Consider the following 17,102-nt stretch of genomic DNA (forward strand, 5'->3'; position numbering starts at 1 on the left):
GGTACCAAAAAAGAACCAGGTCTGTTTCCATGCAAATGTAAAGACTTTTTCCTCCTCCCCTGCTCCTGCTTCCCTCAAGGACATTTTGGTGATGAATGATCCCATTCAGGGCTGACATAGAAGTTCATTTGAAACCTCATTTTATTTGCACGTACAGGCTGGCTCCCTACTGCTGCTGCCGCTGCTCCATATCCCTCCTGGTCCATAGCTCCTTTCACATACTCGCTTTGAAGAAGAAAGGGACAATAAATGGTACCCACCAGAAGGTGTGCATGGTGATGGGTGAGGTTGGGAGCTGAAGGAGAAAAGGAGAAAAAAGTCGGAAAGGGACTGGGGCTGGGGAGAGGGGTTTGTGAAAACTGGCTCAACAGCTTGGATGCTGCCTCCTGGGTCCACCCAAGAAGCTCCCCGCCATTCCCACCAAAATCTCCAGTATCGATTCATCTGAACACACAGGACCCTAGATCCAGGGCTGAAGAGACGAGGTTCAACCTCCTCATTTTATGGGGAAGAAAATTGAGACTCTAGGAGACTGAGTCTTACCCAAGGTACCAGGTCAACAAGCTGCTGTGTTGCTGCTGCTACTGCTGCTGCTGCTGCTACTACTACTACTACTGCTGCTGCTGCTACTACTACTACTACTACTACTACCACTACTACTACTACTACTACCATTACTACCACTACTACTACCACTACTACTACCACTGCTGCTGCTACTACTATTACTACCATTACAACTGCTGCTATTTCTAATACTACTACTACTGCTGCTGCTGCTGCTACTACTACTACTACTACCACTACTACTACCACTGCTGCTGCTACTACTATTACTACCATTACACTGCTGCTGCTGCTGCTACTACTACTACTACTACCACTACTACTACCACTGCTGCTGCTACTACTATTACTACCATTACAACTGCTGCTATTTCTAATACTACTACTACTACTGCTACTGCTGCTGCTACTACTACTACTACTACCACTACTACTACCACTGCTGCTGCTACTACTACTACTACCAATACAACTGCTGCTATTTCTAATACTACTACTGCTGCTGCTGCTGCTACTACTGCTACTACTACTACTACAACTACTACTTCTATTACTACTACTGCTACTGCTACTACTGCTACTACTACTACTACTACTACTACTACTGTCACTTCATCACTGGGGCCTCAGTTTCCTCGCTTACAAGATGAGGTTACTGAATTAAATGATCCCTAAAGGCAGGATTTTCTGATGCCGTTCTTTGTCTCTTCCTATAATCCTGAGACACAGACTGGTTGTATTCACAAGCACCTTGTAAGATGTTGCCTCCTCTTCATGACACATGTCATCACCTTCTGAGAGACTAGGCATCATTCACCTATTTCTGTCCCAAGTGAAGGGGTGGCTGGAAAGGGAGCTCAAGATAACTTTGCTCATCTCTAGCTCAGAGCCCAGGGAGGGAGAGCCTGTGTTTGACTCTGAAAATCTGGGGGTCGCTCAGGTTCAAAGGTGAAAAGGGAAGGGCTAATGTAGGAAGAATTTTCATGGGATTTGTTTTTCCATGGGAAATACCCAATGCAAACTTCCAAAGGTTAGGGATTTGGGACTGACCCATTATGCTTTGGGGAGAGGCGCCTTGTAGAACTGCAGATAATTGAGTAGACACCATCACAGTCTGAGATCTAGCCTAAGAGCTAAGAGCTAGCATTTGTAGAGATTTTTAAGACTTATATGTGATCTCATGTGATCCCCTTCACAATTCAGGAGGAGAGGTGTCATTTAGGTATGGCTGCCTCCTTTATCGGTCACACTTCTCTCTTCAATGAATTCTCTCATAGCACCCCTTGCATCTAGATGTTATCAGTAGCAAGCTGCAATCAACTTGGGCTCGGCACAAGTTTCTCCACTGTCCATTGTAAACCAACAAATTTGATTCTTTCAAGATGAGGGAAGTCCATATGGCATCATCATGAAGTGGGGGAGGAAGGTACCAAGGTACAAAGTGACACAATCCCCATAATAAAGATTCTCATCCTGCCTGACTCATTGGACCTAGTCACCATCTGTCAACAGTTTCCTCATCCTGGGACATCACTCAGGTCCTCATCTTCTTGAATTCCTCTTTTATTATTGTTGTTCAGTTGTTTTTTCTGTTGTTTCTGACCCTTCATGACCACACTTGAGGTTTTCTTGGCCAAGACATTGGAAGGGTTTCTATCTCCTTCTCCAAGTCATTTTATAGATGAGGCAATCAAGTGAATTACCAATGATCATACAGCTAGTGTCTAAGGTCCTTCTGACTCTAGGGCCAGACTTCTATCTATTGCACCCCCTAGTTGCCCTCGGAATTTCTACTACAATATATTTAGTAAGAGGCTCTCCAAGGAAGGGAATTTATTCAGGCACGAGCTCTCCAGTAAGTTTCCCAAGAACAAGGGCTATTTCATCTTAGTAACTGCACTGCCCATCACAATGCCTGGCACATGGGAGGTGCTTAAATAATGTTCGGTGAACTGAATGGAACAGTCATCCAAGGATCAACCTAACCATATTTAGAGAGGCACATGATGAATTATCTGGCCAAAATGACTGTTGAAGAGCATTTGCTAAGCATAAAGGAGTCATTACTGAACTGGTCAAAGAGCCACACTGTTGAAACGCAGATCTTTGACTAAGGTTATAATCAGGGATTTTTAAAACCTTTGTGAAAAAAGCTTGTAGAATAAAAGATGAATGCAAGTGAAAACTCCAGGGGGACTAGAAGCAGCAGGTTAGCTATCAACCCTTCAGAGACTTTCATTTTTGATAGGGAAAAATTACAGAATCTAATCACATACTTCAACTGGACTGTTCTAAAAGAGAGGCAGCCTATGATGAAAATAATATTTAAGAAATTATTTGAGTTCACAGTTCCACCAGTTTCAATCATTGTTTCATATCCTGAAAGAGGTCATAGAGAAGTTGATTTTAAAAAAAAATAGTCTTTTCAAAATTCCAACTGCAGAGTTGTTCTCTGGATACCACAATTGAAGAGAGGATTGATAAATTAGAGTCTGGAGGAAAGTGATGAGAATGATTCAGTGCTTCCAAATTTCACCATATAAAGATCAGTTGAAGGGACTGGCCATACTTAACCTGGGGAAGAGAATTTAGAGCTGGGCGCAGGGAGAGAAGGAGGATAAAGGATGATGGTTCCAATATTCCCCCCAAAAAATGAAAAAAGGATTTTTGCTTTGATTGTTGTGACTAGTGAATGGAAATATAAACAAGGAACGGAGGCCATACATTAACAGATTTTTTTTTTTAGGTTTTTGCAAGGCAAATGGGGTTAAGTGGCTTGCCCAGGGCCACACAGCTAGGTCATTGTTAAGTGTCTGAGACCGGATTTGAACCCAGGTACTCCTGACTCCAGAGCTGGTGCTTTAAACAGATTTCTTTTTGATTTAAGGGAAAAGTTTTTAATATAATTAGAATGACTCAAAAGTAGAGTGGGTTAATTGGGAGGCAGCTAGATGGTCCTGTAGATGAAGACAAACCTTGGATGTATGAAGATCCAGGTTCAATTTTGGCTTCTAGCACACTTAGTGTCTGCGTGAATCTGCACAGCTCACTGAATCTCTCTAAGGTGGTTTCTTCATCTGTAAGATGGGGATAATTACACTACTTACTTCCCAAGGCTGTTGTGAGGAACAATTCACTGTATATTAAGAATTTCGCACTGCTATTTGTACTATTTGTATTTGAACTATTTGTAGTTCAGCCATTTCAGTCAAGTCTGACTCTTTAGGACCCCACTTGGGCTTTTCTTGGCAAAGATACTAGAGTGGCCTATCATTTCCTTCTGTTCATTTTACAGATGGGGAAAACTGTGGCAAACATTCAAATGACTTTGCCTAGGGTCAGAGGTCAGATTTTAACTCACCAAGATGTGTTTTCCTGACTTCAGATCCAGCACATTATCCACTGTACTATCTAGTTGCCCTTTAAAGCACTGAACAAATGTATTATCATTATTATTATCATTGATCATTGATATTACTAGCAGTATTATTTTATTTCAGTGTTTTAAGGGGGTTTTCAAATATAGGTTAAAGTAGTTGACCTCTGTGACCATTTTTCTTCTCTGAGATTCTAGGGGTCCTTAGAGCATTGAACTAAAACAATTTGTGGGGGGAAACTTGCAATGTTTCATCCCATTTAATGAAAAAAAACAGTATTTGTGGGAAAAGCTTATTTTTATGGGAGTTTTCTACTGGAAATATACTTTGACTACCATCATCAAGAGGGCAAAATAAGAGATGTGAACCAGGTTGGTATTTTCCAGGATGTTGGGTCAAAGATGAACTGACTTCTATCTGGACTTTTCTTGGAATGGGCCATACTATGTATGGTTCTGGCAGACATGGGACAACAGGAAGACCAAGTTCTACTTGCAATAGCACTGTAAATTGAAAATATTGACTTTGGGACAGACCATTATTTTCTTTGCTAAATTTCCATAAAGCTGATGGAGCAACAATCTCATGGTTCTGCAACTTCTTAAATATGCCACAAACAGCAGCAGAAAATAGAGTCAGAATTATGATTGATCTCAGGTCCAGCTCAGAATGACATGAGAATGAATAGCTCCTGTGGAATGGAACTATAGGGACAATGGATCAGAGGTGAGTTAAGGGCTGATTGGTATCAGAATTCATCTGAAAAGAGCTAGGTGGTGAGGATAAAATGTGTGAATGCAGTTTACACACACATATGTCCATATGTATTTGGGTATATATTCTATATATGATAAATATTTTCCCCTCAATAGTGTACTCATCTCATTCAAGGAAATCAGCATAGCTATGTTTCAGGAAAACTTCCCAATTAATGTACAAATTATCACAGGGGCTAAAATTGTCTTGCTTTATAAAGGAATTTCTTTCAAAAAAAAAGAAAGGATTTGATTTTGATGCTCCTTATTTTCTAATTTACATGCCTTCCAATTTAATAAATATTTATTAAATAGTCAATAGACACTGTTGTGATAGTAGATGCTCAATAACTGACTCTCCAATTCCCTTCCAAACAGACCAAAAACCTGTACCCATGATGTACTTTTAAATTTAATCTACAAAAAATTATTAACATTTAATTCATCACTTTCTTGAGTCTAGAAAAATCAACAAAACAATCATTCAAGTCATGATTTATAGCATTTGCTAATTTTTGAGGCATAGAGATTTTATCCTGAAGATTTAACAATTGACTGGAGCTGTGTTGTACATACATTTGCCTCTATGAAGTCTGGAAGATAGAAATTCAGAGATAAAAAGGAACAGTCCCTAGTTTCAGGGAGCTTAAATTCTCATGTAACATTCTAGTCTGCAATGATTAAGTAAATAATGTACTTTGAGCAAATCACTTTATCTCTCTACAGAAGATGGCTTAGGCTTTAGAAAGCTAGGTGATGCAGTGGATAGAGCACTGGCCTTAGAGTCAGAAGGACTTGAGTTCAAATCTAGCCTCAGAAATTAATAATTACTTAGCTGTGTGACCTTGGGCAAGTCACTTAACTCCATTGCCTTGCAAAAAAAAAACAAAAAAAAAGAAGGCTTAGCCTTCTTCTATTTGGCTCCAAGAGCTTCAGCGTCACCAACTACACAATGAAGAAGTTGTATGAACCAGGAGTGCTGAACCTTGTTTGGCCTTCTCTGGCAGTGTCCAGGGAGACCTTGAGAACTCTTTTCAGAATCATGCATTTAATTACATAAAACAAAATGCACAGAATTACAAATGAAACCTAGGTTAGTAAATATAAAGATTTATTGTTTTTTTCACCCAGTTGAGTTTATGGATCCCATGAAATCTATCCATTGACCCTCTGCTAAGAATTCCTGCAATCATTTCTCTCTTTCTGGTAAACATTGAAAATAATTATAAATCTTTATAGAACTATGAATGAAAGCCTAGGGTCATCTGGCTCTGTCATTTTCCAGCTATAGGGCCTTTAGCCAACTTCCTTCTCTTTGGGAGACTGTGGGTTTTTTTCTCTGACAGATAATAAAGTTGTACTAGATGATCTTTAAGATCCCTTCCAGCTGTGAATCTAATATCCAATGAAAATAGATATGAATATATCATTTAGTATTGAACTCGTGGATCAGGAAGACCTAAGTTCAAATCTTGCTTCAGCTAATGATTAGTAATTGAACATACGCAAGCCATTTAATTTGTTTAGGGCTCCATTTCCTTGTACATTAAATGGGAATGCTAACAACACCTACCTGATAGGTAGGTTGTTTTAATGTCCAAGTAATATAATGTATATAACGTGTCATTCAGAACTTAAGTATCATCTAAATGTGAACTGCAATTCTTATTTTCATGCTAGAATAACATGGCTTTTTTATCTACTAGACAATGATGTTGATCAACTCACGTCTCCTTTCTGGGCATCTTTTTTTTCATCTATCAAGTAATGCGGTTCTATGGCATAACCTCTGAGTTATCTTCCAGTTCTGGAATTGTATGACTCTATGATAAATAACTGTTAAGGATTTCACCTTCAGGCTCATTTGAAGTTTTCTTAGGGAACTAAGAATAAAGAGCAGCTGAGCAACATGTGGAATAAGGCAAAATATAGGAATGATCTAACAGATACATCCAGATGAATGGGGAATCAATAATTTAAGGGAGGGGGGGTCAAAGATGGTCCATAACAGATGATATCCTGGCAGTCAGTTCCCAGTATCTTCTACAAAACAGCCACTGGAAGCATCTGAGAATAGGGCCAGACAGCCCAGTGGTCTGACTTCTGTTTTCAAATAGAAGAGTTCTTGATATTTTTGTGGGAATATTTATTAAAGTCTATTTAGCTTGGATAATCTGCTTTCGCGTCCAACTTAAATCTTTTCTCTCTCTCATTTTCATGTATTTACTTAGTTGTAGTTGAAAGATCTCTCTGCAAAGTTCCCAAAACAATACAAAATATATTAGCATGACATTCATGTCCACTGAGGTCTTTCAACAGTCTAAGGATTTTTCTATATTCCAAAATGTATTAAAATATTTTAAATAAAGTCAACAAAAGGAATGGGAGTAAGGCATAGTAATTGCTTTTAAAACACAGAATGAATTCTATTCTTCAGTTTGCCTTTGTTCATCCAAGCAAGATAGTATATAAAAAAGCAATGGATTTTAATTATTATAAGTATTTGAGGTTAGATATTATTATAAGCATTTGAAAACAGCACAAAAAACTAAGACTTTCTCTTGCAAAGAGATATGAGAGAGCCATTATAATTTATCCTCAGATTTCTTCCACCTTAGTTCCATTACTATTATAGATGACAATCCCCAACAGAATGCACATGGGTATGGATATATATATGACATACACATCACATGTGTATACATGTGATAGACACATATGAGTGTAGGCTTGTGTTCACGCATGAATTCTACACATACCCATACACATTCATATATAACGCCTAAATATGAATAGGTTTGTATATGTCAATAGAAAATATATGTACACATGTAAATTCACACATATGTTTGTGAATATGTATGTATCTTCTTTGATTTTAACATTATTTTAAAACTTGAAAATTCTAATTCTTCATTTCAGTTTTGTTCCCGATACCTAGAACTCTCTAGCACCTCCTTTTTGCCTCTTGTCTTCCCTGGATTCCTTTAAGACTTTGCTCAAGGACCACCTTCTGTAAGAGGATTTTCATGATCTCCCAAACCATCGTTTTTACTCTCAGATGACCTACAATTATTCTATATGTATCTTGTGTGTACAGAATACCTTCCTATGTTCTTGTGTGTACAGGATCCCTTCCTATGTTCTTGTGTGTACAGGATACCTTACTATGTTCTTGTGTGTACAGAATACCTTACTATGTTCAATGTAAATGGCAGGTTCACATCACTCATCATAACCCATGTGGTACTTAATTGACTTGAGGTATCTGTGAATAAAAAACTTAGGTTGTGTCTCCTGCTACAATTGGGAAATTATGTACATTGAGCCCAAAGGATGTGATACCTTAAGTGCGTAAGAAACATATTCTTCTGTAACAAGACACTTTCTAAAGTCACTAAGTGAATACATCTCTCATCCCAAAGTTCTGGGGAGCTGGTGAAAAGATTAGGGAAAAAAGAAACAGATACATTACCCCAGTGACATCCATGACTTTAATAGCAGCAAGCTGTCCAGTTTTAACATGACGACCCTGAAAAGAAAGAATACAGAGCATTAATTTGGGAGGAAGTAAATTAGCTCTCGGAAAATTCATAGAAATGTCAAATATGTGGGTGTATTCAATTTGAATTCATAGGTATGAATCAATTATCAATTCCATGACCCAAGTCCCAGAGCACAGGACCAGTGGGAGCATCAAGGTAAAATAGGAATACCCTGGTGCCTTCCTACAATTTCCTAACTCTACCGCCAATCAGCGAAGCCCGGAGCAGAGATCATGGCTTTCCCACAGCTGAATCCATCCCCCATAGGGAATCCGAGGCACCAGACTTGCCCAAAGGACTTGCCCAAAGTGACTTGCTCCAAGCACTGTGCTCTATCCATTGCACCTTCTTGTCTCCCCATCCAGTGAGCACCAGATTTACATAGTTGGTTTGCCAAACCTGATGCCATGGACTGGCTCAAAAAATAATGACCTAACAACTCAAGATTTCGACCTATTTAGACACAGATACTAGAAATGAAAACCACCATTAGAAACTATGCGGAAGATCCAGAATCTTTCTTCTTATCTGGTCCAAGTACAGGTATTTCAAAACCCAGCTCAGATACCACCTCTCACACAAACCCTTTCCTGAAGACTCCCTTCTGGTTCTCTATGTCACCCCTCTACTCACTATGCTGCACTGGCTCCCTATTTCATATGGTATCAAACAAACATTTGCTGGGCATTTATAACCTGGCTCCATTCTAATTTTCTAGTATTCTTAGAAGGTTATTCTTCTCTACACACATTAGGAGCCTCTAACTCTGACCCATTAGCTGTTTCTTGTATTTTGCCTTTGGACTAGCTGTTCTTGATACCTAGAACTCTCTAGCACCTCCTTTTTGGCTTTTGTCTTCCCTGGATTCCTTTAAGACTTCACTCAAGGACCACCTCCACTCAAGGACCAACTACCACAAGAGGATTTTCATGATCTCCCAAACCGTCCTTTTTCTCTCAGATGACCTACAATTATTCTGTATGCATCTTGTGTGTGCAGAACACCTAGTGAGGACGTAAGTGAATGTGACTTCATGGAGATAAAATTTCATAAAAGCAAACAATTTGCAATTTCCCTTAGTCAAGTGCCTTTCATCAAATGGCCTGTCAAAAAATCATAGAAATTAGAGAAAAAAGAGAACAGAGACATCTAGAACACAGTGAGGCTAGTGATGGGAAAAAAACTTGCCCAAGTTATTTGGAAGCCAAGTGTATCTACTTCCCTTGACCAAAGTTCTGGTAGTCTCTCTCTCTCTCTCTCTCTCTCTCTCTCTCTCTCTCTCTCTCTCTCTCTCTCTCTCTCTCTCCTTCTCTCCCCCCTCTCTTTCCTTCTCTCTCCCCTTTCCCTCTCCCTCCTCCTCTCCCTCTGTCTCACCCCCCTCTTATTCTTCTTCCTCTTCCTCTCTCCTCTTTCTCTTCCCATCCCGAGTCAATTCTAAGAGAAAATTTATAAACTTCCAACCTATATTACATTGTTCACCATATCAGGGAGAAGGGAGGGGAAAAAAGAATTTGGAACTCAAAACTTAAAAAAACCAAACAATAAATTTTAAATATTGTTTTTATCATATAATTGGAGGAAAAAAATTTAAAAAAAAAAGAAAACAAATTCTCTATAGCTGTCAGATGGGAATATGAATAGAAATAAGAACTGAAGACAGAGGAGGCTATAAGTGCTTGAAACATCCTTGTACAAATCCCTAATATATATATTTATTTCAATATACCCTAAGGTATATGCAGTCCAAAGAAGGGAGCACTAATGCTGAGCTAGGAGCCAGAGGTCATAGTAAATGTGAATGGATCTCAAGGGAAACCATGTTTGGTTTTTAAATAAAAGTCACTAAATTGAAAACTTTTCATTTAAAGGACAGACACCTTGACCTCTAACTTGACCCAGATCTTATTGCTAAATGGATTAAGCTTTATTCAATTCAATTCCATTCAAGAATTTATGAAGTCCCTACTCTTTTGCAAGACTCTATGATAGACACTGGGGATTTAAATTAAGATCTATCAAATGAAAAAAATACAAAATAGTGTTCTCCTTGGGGAAGAAGAGGGAGAAAGGAGAACCCAAGATTATATTGGTAAGTAAATAACATACGCTTTGCTTTTGGTTTTGAACTTCTAATGTTAGAAGAAATAACACAGAAATAAAGGACATGAGGACCCCAGGGATTTCAGGTTTGTTCCTTTCATTTTCTGTTTGTTTCCATACACAGTCAAAGTTCACTTTAGGCCTGGCTAAATGACTGAATTAGCTACCTTGGAATCTCTACTGGAGTCTCAACGAGCTCTCAGAAATGGGGCAATTAGCAGACAGAACTCAGTCCTTGGGGAGGGGTCTCCAAACTCGCCCACAGAAATCCAGTTGACCTGAGCCGAGCTGTCAGACTTTGATGCTGAGAAGAGAACAGGGAAGCCAGGCTGAGAATGGGCTGTCTCCTACACCGAGGGACATCACGCCACATTAGGATCGAGATTATTGGCAAACCCTTCAGGGGGAATGTCAAGAATTCATAGATGCAGAGATGAATAAGAAACCATAGACAGGAGGACTGGTTAACTTAATGATCAAAGACACCATCTTCTTCCAATCATCCAGTTTCTGAATAAAACCGCTTAATTTCCTGTGTCACTCTTCTTGATGAGCAAAAATAGAGATGGTTTTCCTATAAACCTTCCTCGTCATAGGTCACTCAACGAGGAGAATAAAACTAAACTGGTCATTTGTAGTCCATAACATAAAGGAATTTCGACTTTTTGTCTTAACATTTAGATGTTGAAATGAAAATTCAGAAATTATCCTTTATTTGTATTTCAATCAAACAAGAATTTTTGAAATATGTGGAGCATGTTGGGCCTCATACAAAACACCGGAGAATACATAAATGTCAAAATGGAAACACATATAACCAGTAGGAAATATGACATAAACACAGATAATTAAGTTTAAAGAACAGACCTGTAAACTAAATTTAGGTCTCAGGTATATTACTTTTTCAAGTGAATTTAAGAGAAGGTTTGGGGTGTTCTGGAAAAAGCAATGAACATACTTAATGACCAAATACTGCATATGAAAACTGAGCTAAAAACACCAGAATGGGATGCAATGAGTAATCTTGGTTTCAGGGGACAGACAATTCTTTCTTCTCAGGAGGCAAGTGGTGAATTGAAGTTCTGGATGACTACTTATGGTGTCAGATGCAATCACTTTCTTTGCCTTGCTTAACTGTTTTTCTTTGTTATATGGGAGGGATCTAGGGCCCAAGTGATAGTGACAGGAGGTAAGGAAGAGAACAAGTATTTATTATGTCGACTATGTGAGTTAGCTCTGTGGGCTAAAATAGTCCCCTGCTGACAAAGTCACATGATGGTGGTCATCTGGGGGGGGGGGGGCAAAAAAAAATGCTTTCAGAAAAGTCTCAAAAAGCCACTGGCAGCCCAAATGTGTCAGGAGATAATGTCACTGGGTCCCAAAAACAAAATGGAAAGGAGCACACCAATCCCAGAGATTGGGAAAACGGAAATGGAAGTTTTTGCTTACTCAATGTGGTATGGCTTTTCTGTCACTAACCACCCCTCCAACAACTCCCATTTGGTCAGTCGCTCACTTCCTCCCTCACAATGAAGTTGCTGTTTGTCATATTTCTGATCAGTAACAAATACAGGATGCTATTCTTCTCTAAAAAGCATTTGATAGACTGAAGCATACTCTATTTTGTGTATTCTTTTGCCACATGGCTAAAATGGAAATATGCTCACTGTAACCTTATAGGTAAAAATCAAAATAAAATTTCTTGCCTTCTCAAGAATGGTGGAAGAAGAGAGTAAAATAATATAGAATTCAAAATTTAAATAAAATTATTTTAAAACAATTCAGTTGTAATTGAGAATCTGACAAAATGTTCAAATTAACTATAACGGACATATGAAGACAGATGATATCTGCATCCAAAGAAAGTACTGATAAATAAAAGAATTTATGGAATAATTTTATATATATATATATACAATAATTTTATATATATATATATATACACACACGTGTGTGTGTGTGTGTGTGTGTAGTTGTGTCTTAATGATAACCATCTCTAGGATGGGGGGAAGTGGAAGAAAAGGAATTTAAAATGATAATTTTATTGTAAATTTGAAAAGAATAGCAAATTGTGCACAGCATATTTGCAGTTTTGTGTGCAATCATATTTTTACCATATAAGCTATGGAAATGCTTGTTTTATTGCATCAATTAAAAATAAAAGAGAAAAGCAATTAAAAAATTTAAAAACCTATCAAAAGGTTCCAAGTTTCAAATGTGGCTAGTGGTTTATATTCTAGTCCCTCCTTCCCACCTCTAACACATACCCCTTCTCTGAAGATGAAGGTAAAAGAAAGAAAAACACCCCAGATATTGTTGTGGTTTTTTGGGGGGGGGATAGGGTAGATATAAGGAGGAGAGTGGAAGAAAAGGAACTTAAAATGATAATTTTATTGTAAATTTTAAAAGAATAGTAAATTGTATACAGTATATTTGCACTTTCGTATACAATCATATTTTTATTATATAAACTACAGAAATGCTTGTTTTATTTCATCAATTAAAAATAAAAGAAAAAAATTAAAAAATTTAAAGACTTATCAAAAAGTTCTAAGTTTCTGAAGTGGTTGGCAATTTATATTTTAGTCCCTCCTTCTTCTCACCTCTAACACATACCCTTCTCTGAAGATGAAGGTAAAAGAAAGAAAAATACCCCAGATATTGTTGTGGCTTTTTTGGGGGGGGATAGGGTAGGTATAAGGGGAGAAACCATATAGGTTTCAGCTGTTTATGAGCCATACATTGCTTCCTAGTCCTCTCCCTCCTCCTCCTCCCAAATCTATCTTAGAATTATCAAGAGAGCTTTTCAGCAGATAGCCTGAGGCATGAGTTTTACTCTGGGGGCTTGTGATGGGATAAGGAATATGTTTATTTCTAGGTCACACATCTGAATCTGTCCCTGCTGCTCTATTCATGCTTTCATAATCAAGCCATGGCCATATAAGGCAGAGAGACACATACATTTTAGGTCTGCCCTTGGTTTGCCAGGGCTCTGATAAGCACATAAGGAGCCTAGCCTGGGGCCATTTGTGCTAATACCAGCACTCTCCATCACTCACATCCATGTGTCTAAGGGGGACTTCCTCTCCAACCAGCCCAATTCTCAGATGTTGCAACTAACCCAAAAGTGCCCATGGAGATTGTCAATAGGAATTAAGATGATTTGGTTTCAAAGAAGAAATAGCAAAAAATGACAGAGTTGCTCATCGCATAATGGAGTTAGTAGATGGCATGGCCATCTTCTGTGAATGTCTACAGATTCATGCAATTACTCAAAATACATTTATTAACTATGTACAATGTGAACTATATCAGGAGTCAAGGGACATCTGAGAATGTGGGGGGGGGGGAGAATTCAGAGTAGAGGGGCATGTCCTACCCTAAAAAGGGGAAGCAGCAAAGGATTGGGGTTCAACTTCCATTTCCGCTGACTTTAAGCAAGTCAGTTTAACCTCTGAGATTCTCCGTTTATCTATAAACTAATGAGTCAGGACTAGGAGATCTCCAAGATGCTTTCTTATGAATTTAGGATACCTAGTGTCAGGGACTTAAGTGTTTAATAAATGATTACTAATTGACTGATGAATTCACAGATATGTCTTGATCATCACAAAACTTAAAAATTAATCATTAATGATAAGAAGAATATCAGAAAAAGAAAAATAGGCTTCCATTTTATCTGGAAGGTCATGAAATCTCATATGTGACTGACACTTAAGACTACTTTCCAAAAGCCTAGAGAATTGTAATGACATTACATGTGCCAGTGAAAACTGCTGGAAGGATATTTATAGGAGAGATAGCAAGGTGCTGGACATGTAAGAACTGACTCTGAAAAAGAACACATACGAGTGACATCATTTTAAGTTTGACACCATTAATATTTTTCCATCACTTTTTAAGATTAGACAATAAAAAAAAATCAAGCTCTGATTTATAGCACTTACTGATTTTCAAGGGGGTAAAGGCTTACATTGAAACTTAACAATTAGCTCTTGTGAGAGCACACCCTGAAACGGCCTCCTAGCCTTAGAGCCCTAAGATAGAAGCTATCTTCTGCTAGGCTTTCATTTTTTAGATAAGGAATGGTGGCCATGAGTCCATATCTGTACAAGAGTACCTCTATGCCTACCCAACAAGTGATCATCCAAATGTGGAGACTTCTACAGAGAGTAACCTCGTTATCTCTTGGGGCAGCCCAGTCTGCTTTTAGATAGCCCTAATTGTTAGGGAGATTTTCCTTACACTGATCTGGTTATTTGCCTTTCATTTCCATCTTCCACCTATGACCAATTCTGCTTTTGGGGGGGGGGGGGCAAGCAGCAAAAGTCCAATTTCCTACAAAGGATAGCCATTCAAATATGAAGGATAGCTATTAAAGTGAATATATGAGCAAAAGCAACAGTATTAAATGCTGAAAATCCAAATAACAAAGGCAATATAGTCCCTCTCCTCCAGGGACTCAAAATGGCAAAGTATAAATATGACTGCATTTTTATTTGCAGAGGTCTGAATCTGGAAAGATATAGAGAATATCCACCAGAGAGAACCACTCTTTGTACTTGATACCTTAACTCCAATATTCTTTTTCTCTAGGCAAACATCCCCAGTTCTTTCAATGAATTTTCATGGGACACAAACTCTAGAGATTTTTCCACCTTGATCATTGATCATGTAATGGCATCAGATGCTAAAAAATGTCTTATATGAATTGCACAAAATTATAGAATCAGAGTTGAAAGAGACCTTTAAGATTAATCTTTCCAACCCTTTCAGTCATATCCCTCTCTATAATATCCCTGGGAGAGTTTGTTCTTTAGATGCCTTCTAGGTTGCTATCTAGATATAATGCTATTGGGATCCAGAATGGGGAAACGTGGATTTCAGGACCACTAAAATCTCTAGCTGACTCTTTTTCCATCCCACTATGAAACTGTTGGGAACCTTTGTGTTTGGGAGTGTTATGAATTATCTCCACCTGGTGTCCTTGAATATCAGTCTTCTCTTGTTAAGTGCCATGGGGATGGGAGTGGATTAGAGACTGTAAAGATATTTAGGCACTGGTGTTTTGGTGAATAAATGGAACACTTGGAGATCTTGATGGAGTACTCGGCTCCATTGTCATCCTTGTCTCCTGCCCCTCCAATGCTCACCTGGGGAAGATTGAAGGAGTCCAGAAGTGAGACTCAACATAAGAGTCCGGAATAGGGACTCAACATGAAATGAAATCAGTCTCATAGAAGTTGCTCAAAGAAGACTGGAGGTCTTTAAGCATAGGCACATATAGATGTTTGATTATGGAGAAAGGGTTGGACAGGGCAGTGAATTGATGTAATGGACAGAGTCGGGAAAACTCATCTTCCTAAGTAAATCTACCTCAAATATGAACTAACTTACTGGAAAATGATGGTTCAACTGTGCCCTGCTAAATGACCCTGGACAAGTCACTTAACCCTGTTGACCTCAATTTCCTCATCTGTAAGATGAGCTGGAGAATAAGATGGCAAACAATTCCAAGTATCTGCCAAGAAAACCCCAAATGCGGTCACAAAGAGTCAGACATAACTGAAAACTATCAAACAACAACAAAATGGTTATCAAAGTCCCTTCCAATTCAGAAATTCTGAGATGATTGTTTGGCAGGCTCTTTTTCAATATGCTTTTTACTGAAGAAGCTAAGATTCATCAATAAACCAGGTTATTTGGACTCACCTTATTTCTGTGGGGGAAAAAAATGGAAATGAAATCACATGGCCATATGGAACCACTAGCACTATTTGTTCCCTAAACAGCTTTTACAAGTGACAGGAACTAAACTCGGTCACTGGAGCACAGTTTCTGGCCCCAAGGGGAGAAGAGAGCCAACAAGGGGCATTTGGATTCACTTTCTCATACATTGCTAACCTGGGCAAGCAGAGGGAAGACAAAATTACTGGAGTGAAAATGATGGCTCAACTCTGCCCTGCTAAATGAAAACTTCTCCAGCTCTGTCTTCCCTTTTCCTGATGGAATAGTAAACCATGAGCTGGCTGTGCTCAGAAGAGGCAATAAACAAGCATTCATTTTTTTTTTAGAATCAATAATTCTTATCATCGGGGGTGTTTACACTGAAACTGTGTCTTCCCCCTTTGGGTCCTTGAGAAATCCTTTGCCAACTATCTTCCACCTCCCAATAGTGGTTTAAAGAGATATTTTATATCCTTCCCCATACCCTTAGCCCAGTTCGTGTGTGGCTAGTATGGCCAGACACCGAGTTTTTGTTAGGGAATAGGAAACACATGCCCTTGACATGAGAGCAAAGCATGGTGGTGAGGAGAGAGAAGACAAAGCCAGAACCTTCTGGGTAGCAAAAGACCTGGGTTTCAGTCTTGTCTAATGTACACATACAAACACATACCGAGACTGTGCAACCCTGGGAAAGATAATCATCATGATGGAGATAATTTTAATAGCTAATGTTGATATGTTATATAGCATCTACAAGGTACAAGGAAATATGGAGCTTCTAGGTGGTCCATTGGATAAAATATCAGACCAGGAGTCAAGAAGGCTCACCTTCTTGAGTTCAAATCTGACCTGAGACATCTACTACCTGTGAGACTCTGAGCAAGTTACCTCACCCTGTTTGCTTCAGTTTCCTTAACTGAAGAAGGAAATGACTAGGGTCTCTGCCAAGAAAAACCCAAATAGGGGCTGAACATGACTGAAGAACAAATGTGCTAAGTGCTTTATAAATATTTAATTTTCAGGACAACCTT

The 17,102-nt window shown here is 38.6% G+C and overlaps 1 protein-coding gene across 5 annotated transcripts in view; it reads right to left on the bottom strand.

Annotated features, from left to right (window-relative positions):
- Positions 1-17,102, bottom strand: part of TNIK (TRAF2 and NCK interacting kinase) — a 397,128-nt gene that overhangs the window by 186,494 nt on the left and 193,532 nt on the right. For all 5 annotated transcript variants that reach the window (XM_074190918.1, XM_074190919.1, XM_074190921.1 and 2 more), the window contains exon 3: positions 8,175-8,231. In XM_074190918.1, the coding sequence (XP_074047019.1) occupies positions 8,175-8,231 (57 nt within the window). The remainder of the gene's footprint in view (positions 1-8,174; positions 8,232-17,102) is intronic.

Source organism: Macrotis lagotis, chromosome 6 (genome assembly GCF_037893015.1).
Source record: "Macrotis lagotis isolate mMagLag1 chromosome 6, bilby.v1.9.chrom.fasta, whole genome shotgun sequence".
In the NCBI taxonomy this organism is placed as follows: Eukaryota; Metazoa; Chordata; class Mammalia; order Peramelemorphia; family Peramelidae; genus Macrotis; species Macrotis lagotis.